Raw genomic sequence first — 9,476 nt, 5'->3', positions numbered from 1 at the left:
AATAGCGTGCGAAACAGCAAAAATAGGCAAATCTCCAAAAGTCTTTAAATTTAGGAAGTAGAAACGGCTCTCCGAGTATTTAAAATACGAACCTAGTACTTTTTCTTGTTTCTTGCTAAAGATCTGTTCAAAGCGTCCTAGTTTTATCACAGTTGCTTGTTCTAGATCATTTGTTTCCTTATATGTGTCGAATCGTCGTTTTAGTGTCTAATCTAATCTTTGGTACGTTATAGATCCCATTTCTTCATTTATCCTATGTCATACGTGGCACGTTGACCGACGCTGACCCAGAACGGGGAATGGGTAGTTAACAGATACACTTCTCAATAAATAGATGGCCCTAGTAGTCTCAAAGTAATTTAACCGTTTCGTTTTTCCTTCAGTTCCTCTACACATGATTTATATGTTATAAGTTCACGACAAACCAATCTAAAATCTACATATAAAGAAAAAGGAAAATTTTTGTTTTTGTTATCTCCTTTTCAACTTTTCCGTTTCTCATATTTTTTTAACTATTAATAGTTATTGGTTTCTTCTAACTTCACACCGCTTTATTATTCATAATTTCTCACAACAGGAAAAATATAAAGAAATGTGTTAATCAAATAAAACACAATTTGAATTCAATGATATTTATTTCTGTCTTTGGTTTCAGATTAAAACAAAACATCGAAAACCCTAAAAACTATATAATATACAATAAATTTTTAGTTTATAGAATTGATACAGTGAGTCAAATTCAAACTGGGCAATACAATATTTTCAATTCCTTAGTATATACAACTAGTCATAATATTTTGCTACAAAACTTACCTACCAACTGAAACAATATTTTTTATAACTAAATACATAGAGAGACCTGCCATATCATAGAATTATTCAAGAAAAATCTATTAAAAGGTGCTGGTTCGTATTGATATACAACTATAGAGTTATAAATAATAAATAAATGTGTTTAATAATTTTTCTAGCTAATCAGGTTCACTGTTAGTATTAAAGATTTGACGGATGAAATATTTCTAATTTCTTGTAAAATTGCTAAAGAACCATATATTTAATTTTTTCACAATTCTTCATCGTTAAGGTGCACACATATATACCTTCTCATTTATTCTATCCTGAAACTTATTCAACTTCAATTAAATCCTAAGACGTGGAAGGTGATTTGTTCTTCTCCAAATGTTTCCACTAGAGTCACCTTACAGATTTAATGAAGATGGAAACCAGAAAAATGGTAAAAGGATTTACATTGTTTTAAAATAATTCATTTTCTTTTTCATCTATAAGTTTTAATTTTCAGTTGTATCAATCAGTAGGATATGAATTTTCCGTTAGTGAAATTTTGAACTTTGAAAGTTTTCAAACCAGGAAGGACTAGAAAAGTAGAGTGATCGAGTTGACGAGTCTTTTTTTTGTCACCACCGCCAAATTCCTCCTCGTACAATGTGTCAAATAGAAAGAATAGATAGAAATACATATATAACCTCAAATAATTGATATAAAAAACGAGTTGGGATAAAGAAGAAAAGCAATCGTAGATACAGTACCAAGGAATGAACACCCTAATATACAGGACACTAATTTTTCCTTGTCTTTTTAATTAAATTGCTAATAGTCCTCCTACTAAGTATATACAAACTGGGAATCTAATTACACTAAGCTAATGTTTGAATATATTGCTAGTTTTTGTAATTTTTACTTTGAATGTTTGATTTACACGTACCTTACAAAAAATAACATTAGTTCCTATCTGAGGCAAAAATTTAGAATGTTAGTAATTTTCATAATGTATTATTATGTATTTCTCTTTAAGTAAGTGAAATTTGATTATTCATATTATTTCATCAAGTTTAATCTTAATTAGAAGGGTATTGCAGAGAATATTCTGTCAGCTACAGTTAATAAAGCCTAGAAGAAAATATTGTGCACCCACTCTTACATCTAAATGGAATGACATGTGGTGCAAAAAGTGCTAAAGTCAATAGGTAAGTATACTAGGAACAAACAATATTAAAAACTATATAAAAATAATGAATAAAAGTACAAAAAGTTTTACTTTATAGTCGTGCAACAGCTTAAGCAATTATTTAATGTACCACCTCTTAATACATTAAAAAATCATAGATTTATGTACAGGGCGGTCAAACTAACATAACTTAAAACAAAATGAGACATGTTTTTATTGCTTTTACACAGGTAATTTGTTTCAATCGCTAAACAAATAAAATGAACTGGAAGTTATTAGAAATAATGAAATAACCAATTATGGGATATATGGAAGAACTCTAGTTAAATGGGGAAAAGATTTCATAACTGAAAACAGAAATACAATAAGTTCCTCATCTCAAAAAAATACTCTTAGGAAAGTAAACCCTACTTATATTATGAAATTCTTTTCTATACTAATAAGTCTTCATTAGCAAGGACAACGATGACTCTGCCATTCACACTGTGCTGACTCATTGCTCTCCTACTATATAATAATTCCAACATACTCACAAATTCTTTCTGACTAATCTCACAATAAATTCACGAAAGAAGAGTTAATGACTTAGAGGGAAAACTCAAAACTCTTTGTTTGAATAATTTTTTTAATTGAACATATTATCACTTACTACCTGAGATTTATACTGACCGCACTGTTTACACTACCACTACACCAACACTCACAATTACACTGTCTAATGCGCGTTTCGATAACCCAGTTATCGTCGTCAGAGACTGGAAGTAAACTGAAGGTAAACAGTTTACCTTTAGTCTCTGAGGACGATAACTTGGTTATTAAAACGCGCGTCAGACAATGTAATTGTGAAAGTTGGTGTAGTGGTAGTGCAAACAGTGTGTTCAGAATGAATACCATTCAATGTCATTCATTGTATTTAACCCTTTTTGCACCATTTTATTAAAATATTTCTTGCTAAACGTTAAATGTGTGCTATTATAACAGGATGTTTATTTTCAATATATATATTTTTTCTTTAATTCCAATAACAGTGCTAACAAGTTTTGACAGAACTAAGACATTCTGCTTAACTGTACTTATGACTAGGTAAGCGCATATTATTCATACTTAACCTTACACACCATGTATCGATATTTTACTACTTTGTTAACTATTTATATATAAATAACTTATTTGGCATGTTTGCGAATATTATAAATATAGTTAAGAAAAACTAAATGCTTTTAAAGTACATCAAACTAAAAAGTTACTTTTCGTACATCATAAAATAATCCTTATTCATTATTGTTTCAAGCTAAATTTAACAATTATTTTTAACTTTTTAGTTTGATGTGCTTTAAAAGCATGTTTTATAGTTGTTTTAAACTTTATTTTTCACTTTTTAGTTTCACAGTCTCGCTATTTATATACCTACATCTTCTCGAAACTTATATCGAGCCGTAACGGTGTAATTGGTAAGGTTGTCGAAGTGCTTGATTTCCAACACGGAGATCAGAAGTTAGAATCCCCTGTCGAACGAAATTTTTATTAAATGTCACTTGCTATTAATCCAAGGGAGAATTACAAACAAACAAATCCACTTACAGGTGAAGCTAATATAGGGCGTGTTAATAAAAAAGTAATTATTATAAATACTTAAGGATACAATAATTAGAAAGCCAGAATAAGTTAGTTTGAGCTAGATACCTTTTTTGTTGTGATATCTTCAATTCGATACATATGTCTAAAGAATTTTGTCATAACGGCCTAAGTTACAAGTTGAGTATGTTATATTACCTAACCAACCTAAAAGATTATAGACCGACCGATATTTCAGTCTGAATTATTAGATATTGAAGCAGAAGTACTTTGGATAACTCTATTAAGGTCAATGTTATACTTACCTAGACTTGAGCACGATATTATTGCAACTATTGCAACTCTAGTCATTTGAGAAAGCCATGAAGAAGCTAGTGAATAATCGCAAAAATCTACAGATCACATTAATACTTGGACTAAAATATGGTTGCCAATTTAAATGAAAACAAATTTGCTCAAGTTTATTTATAAAGGATACCAAATTCCTTATACAAATTCTGCAAATTATGGGAATGATAGTCGTTAAAGAATCTACTGGAGAGTCCAAGTTAAAAAGTAACACACAATTGAAATGTGTATATAATTATGTAATCTTTAGAATAATTTGAGCTATTCTGTATGTTATCGAAGTAATTATGAAGGAGCTACTAAAAAATTGATGTTATCCTGTATGCTGCAATCATATTTTGATCAAACCGATATTTGAACAAATCGGAAGTATAAATCTAATAATCTCATTTTTCAAAAATAATATATGTTTTCCAACAATGGTAGTTAATTGAAATATGAATGAAGATGTTCGGTATCAAAACATTCATAAAATTCAATTTAAATACACAAAATTTCAACTGATTTTTCGCTGCTCTTATATAATTTCAACATTTCCATCGTTCTTAAACGGTCGACAATCTTAATTATCATATCAAAATGTGAAAACGTTGAACACTCCTCTTCATATCTTGAAAAATCGACGTCCATCTTTTCCGTATTGATTTTTGATTGAATATATTTGAACTGGTAAAGAAATTCTTATCTAATTTTATTAAAAAGCAGAAATAAAACATTGCTAAAAACAAAAAGTCTATTATGGATATTGGTGGATTGAAAAGCTCGTAGGCTGCATAAAGATATTGCTACTGGTATTGAATCCATTTTATTTTCAGATAGCTCTAACTTACTGTATCACTCAATAAGTCGGGTGACTGACACACAGATGGCGCTGACATTGATCAAATCCATATAACGTTTACGAAGTACCAGCTTTCAAAAGACTAAGTATACAATTTCATGACATTTCGATTTGTCAGAAAAAGTGACAGCCATTTAAATAAAGCTACTTTTGTTATTTTCAAAACAATTTCGCGTGTTAATTTATCATTGCTTCTTGATAAAAAAATACTGTATAAGTTTTAAAAGAGTTATACGGACTTGTCTCGATCGGAAAGAACCATTTGTTATTAGTTTGCTGAATTTAAACGTGGTCGTACACACACCGATGATGGTGAACGTTATGGTCGTCCTATTGAAGTGGTAATTTCATAAATGTAAATTTTTTTTAGATTTATTTTAGATCTTTTTTTACTTTACGTTTTTTCAGCTCCACTAAGGACCAGCATTGATATCCGACATCGAATTTAGTCTCACTATAATTTTAGTGATAGTTTATAGATGTATGGAAAACGTGATTCAAATGGAAGAAATGGGGATATAAGTCAGACTGTCGTTTCCTTATTTTTGATACATTCGGTATGAATATTATGCACCTATCTATCTCTATAAGAACAAGTTCACTTAATAGGAGCTCAAGTTCTCGTACTTCTATTTAATAATAGTTCTAAAAAACTATATCAAGTTTTTATAGTGTACGTTTTTATTTCTAGTGCTGTTCTTTACATTGTTTCCAACATTTTACTAATAAATCAACAGAGTAATCTTGGAATAGTTAAACGTTTTGCATTTTTTGTTTTTTTTTATTTTGATTAAGTTCAACTTCCTCATGTCTGGAATTCACTCTACAATAAGACTAGTATAATTATTCCTAATAAACAAAATCATATATTTAAGAATTCAACATTAACAAAATAGATTCTTAACCATAAATTTTATTTAATCACATTCGACGCAGGGAAACTATAAAATATCAAGAAATTTGAAAAGTTTTGAAAATAACTTCTATGGGATAATAAAAGAAACATTTCTTTGTAACTTTCATATATGATATTTCCAGAGTATTTCAGTAGAAATTGATAAAAAATAATTTCAACTTCGTAAATAATGTGCTGCTTCATATAGTCTTTGAAATAAAAACTTTAAAAGGGGTGACATATTTGTGTCTTGATAGATTCTCTTCTTTCCCTTGTAATTTGCCCTTTAGTATATGATTAATAAATATTTTGGAGTGTCCTTAAGTAAGTTGAAATGTCCTGGGTTCAGGTAACAGACACGAATGTATTACATCAACTTTTTTAGGTTGCAAGAGGAATGTTGCTCGTGGATTACTTCCACCTTGGTAAAACAGAGTATTATTATAATCTTCAGGATCAACTGCATGGAAAAATTCGTGAAAAAAAGTTTACACAATACAAAAATCATGTTTTATCAAAATAATGTGAATAATCTTATTAAAAATCAATTCAAACTGTTTACCAGATTTGGCTGTTGATTGTTCTCACATCTTGAGGATGAAATTTCAAAGAACAATTGTATTAATGTTCAGGGAAAGAATATATTGAATAAAATACTTTTTAAATCATAAAATCGTGATTTCATGTCTTTCAATTGAAATCTAACAATAAAAAAATTAATTACAACACCTAAATGTGTTTTTGATGACGGATATCAACCAAAAAAGAAGTACAGATTTATTGGTTCATATGTTTCATGTTCATGAAGCGAATGAAGGGGGCCTCATGTCAAAAAACAATCAACATTATCAACCATACAAGTGATGTAGTCTAACAGTGCTAAAGTATTTCAAGAATTAAAATTTTTTACAAGGCAAGAACAAGAATTAAGTATATAATAGGGTGGTCATAAAAATTAAATTTTTTGCGACGCCCTCTGATTCCCAAAAAAGATAATTATACCGAAAAATTAACTAAGGTCGTATGGAGGCACATGTTATTTTGTTCCACTGTTTTATCATTAAAAAGGAGGTTATTGGGGGCGTCGTAAAAAATTTAATTTTTAACGACCACCATAGTATATAAATTTGAGAACCAGTCATTCAAAATACTATGTTTCGTAAAGACAAATGTTATCTTCAACAGATCAATTTTTGTTTCTCCCAAATATTGAACTATCTGTAAGGATGTGCTATTGGTCTTTGAAATAATGAAAAAGTTAATAGAAAATTGTTTCTTGTGTACAATTTTTTAAATACAACGCATGAAAAATTGTAAACATGAGAATTGACTTCAGATTCAAAGTCTGATTCTGATGCTGAGTTGAATCAAATAGAGAATGTTGAAAGACCAAAATCAAGTGAAGAAACTGAAGATTATGGGCAGAGATTCTGAGACCTCCAAAAATTATACCTTGTTCACTGAATTAGTATATATAGTTAATTTACACTAAAGACAAGACTTATTTACAAATATGATACTGCTCTGAAAAGATTTATGGACTGAAATAGACTGCCGTCCACCGAAAATGTTATTTTCAATTTTCACATCATACATATCTATAATTGAGTATTGTCTAAATTTTTATACAGCAATCGAAAGACATCTTGAGCTGATTAATGTCAAAACATCTTACGCCAGCAGTAGATTCAGTTCTTATTGATAATTGATGGCTACCTGCGAAGTTGATATAATTTAGCATAAAAAAAGTCCCACGATTTTTATTTCAAAACTTTTCGAATATAACAATATATAATATATCGTAGATATGTAAATAATCTTTTTCTCCTCTCCTCTTCCGTCTTATTAAAAGCGTCGGAAATGTAAATAATAAAAAATTCAATTCCGTGACTTAAAAATTGAAATGCAGTCTCTATATAGTTACGTAATTAATAGCAGCACGATTAATTACACTAAATATGAAGCAGTCTTTAAAAAATGTGTTTTACATATCCACAATAACAGACACTAAACTTTTTTTAGGATAAACTTACTAAACGTCACTATTATTTATGGAGAGTAGAGAGAAGGAGGAGTATCTCTTATGGGAGAAAAGTTGAGAAGAAAGTGTCCATATGCGTTCAGTTCAAACTACTTCCAGAATGGCGCTGGTGTAGACAAAGATTATTGTATGAATGTAGCAATTGCAGATGAATTGCTGAGTTAAAAAATTTAATATCAATTTTGACTCGAGAAGTTCATTATTGAAAATATCAAGGATTTGCGTAGTACAAAATAATGTAGTGAATATAATCTAAATGAAATTTACTCTGATGCTAATATGGGGCAACCTATATTTATTCTTCTTTTATTTGTAACTTGACCTTTGCTTTTATGATCACAGAGTTATATAATATCCCGAAACTGTTTTAGAGGGACATTGTAGTATTGTAGAGCATTGTAGGGGAAATTTGAACTGCTGGAAACGTAAGATCTTACAAAATATTTTGGCCCTGTTTGCGAGAACGGCGCTTTGAAGATCCGAAGGAATGCTTAGCAAAGATAGTCGATGGCAAGCTAGATTTGGTGGCTACGACACGTGGAGAAGATGCCTTCTGATCAATATCCACGTAGAGTCATGTATAGAGTTGAAGCGGACCTGACATGATAATTAGGAGTATTTTAGGGGAAATTTGAACTGCTCGGAGCGTAAGATCCTACGAAATATTTTTGGTCCTGTTTGCGAGAACAGTACGTTGAAGATCCGGAGGAACTTGGAGCTGAGAGGGACGATGACGAACCAGATTTGGTGGCGTGCATCCGGAGAATGTGTCTGAGATAGCTAGGACACGTGGAGAATATGCCTTCTGATCGAGATATGTATGGAGTTCCTGGAGGACGGCGACTGAGAGGAAGGCCACGCATTCGCTGGTTGGAGGACGTTGAGGCAGATCTGATGCAGCTAACGATTCGACGCTGGAAGCACCATACTCAGGACAGAAAGGATTTTAGGAAGGATTTTAAAAACCAGTTTCTTTGCAAATGAGATTCGACATGCTCTATTAAAAAAAAATTAATTTTTGTGTTATAAATGGTGTATCTATAGAATAAAAGGAGAAATTAATAAACATATACAGGACTTTTATCATATCTTAAAATATTTGTTTATATTAAATTATTACATTTATCAACTGAAACCGTTTGAAACTTGATATTTTCAAAAATTTTATAGAATTTCAGTGGTTTAATTATTGTTTTGAAAGTTCTAGCCCAGAATTCATGAATCAATTTTTACTACCACTAAATCATATTTTGAATTGGAAAAATTGATTGAAATCTATATGGTACAGTAATGATTTCCATTTTTTGTTGGTATAATTTAGTGACGTTTTTTGCAAGTATATCGTAAAAACAGTATATCACAAATATTAAAATGTTACAAAAATACCAATACTTTTAATTGAAATAAATAAGTAATAGAGGAAGACACCAATATGGCGTGTAATGACAATCAATTCAATAATTAACAATATCAAAACTTTCAATTAAAAGCACTGACAATAAAAAAACGATAATATAATATTTGTTTTAATAATAAACAATGATATAACGAAGCTTGATAAAACAGATATTGATCTTATATTTTAAAATGCTTTCTTATAATTAAAAAAATTGTACTACTAGGGTTTTTCAATTCTCCGCATTGCTTTTTGGACAGTCTTCATTAGATTTGACCCTTGAAACTACAATACACACGGGACCCCTTACTATTCGCAGTAAATCTATTACTTCACTAGTAGTCATATGCTCTATGCTCTCATCATTTACCTACAAAAAAAAATATATCACCAAAATTAAACAAATTTCAGTAT

The 9,476-nt window shown here is 30.0% G+C and overlaps 1 protein-coding gene across 2 annotated transcripts in view; it reads right to left on the bottom strand.

Annotated features, from left to right (window-relative positions):
• Positions 1 to 616: 616 nt before the first annotated feature.
• LOC130449497 (uncharacterized) overlaps positions 617 to 9,476 on the bottom strand; it is a 112,572-nt gene continuing 103,712 nt past the window's right edge. For both annotated transcript variants that reach the window (XM_056787350.1, XM_056787351.1), the window contains one exon: positions 617 to 9,432. In XM_056787350.1, the coding sequence (XP_056643328.1) occupies positions 9,295 to 9,432 (138 nt within the window). In that variant the 3' untranslated portion in view covers positions 617 to 9,294. The remainder of the gene's footprint in view (positions 9,433 to 9,476) is intronic.

The sequence above is a fragment of the Diorhabda sublineata genome, chromosome 10, assembly GCF_026230105.1.
Source record: "Diorhabda sublineata isolate icDioSubl1.1 chromosome 10, icDioSubl1.1, whole genome shotgun sequence".
NCBI lineage: Eukaryota > Metazoa > Arthropoda > Insecta > Coleoptera > Chrysomelidae > Diorhabda > Diorhabda sublineata.
Note: the sequence above shows the minus strand (reverse complement) of the source record. Positions and strands in the feature narration are given on the sequence as shown.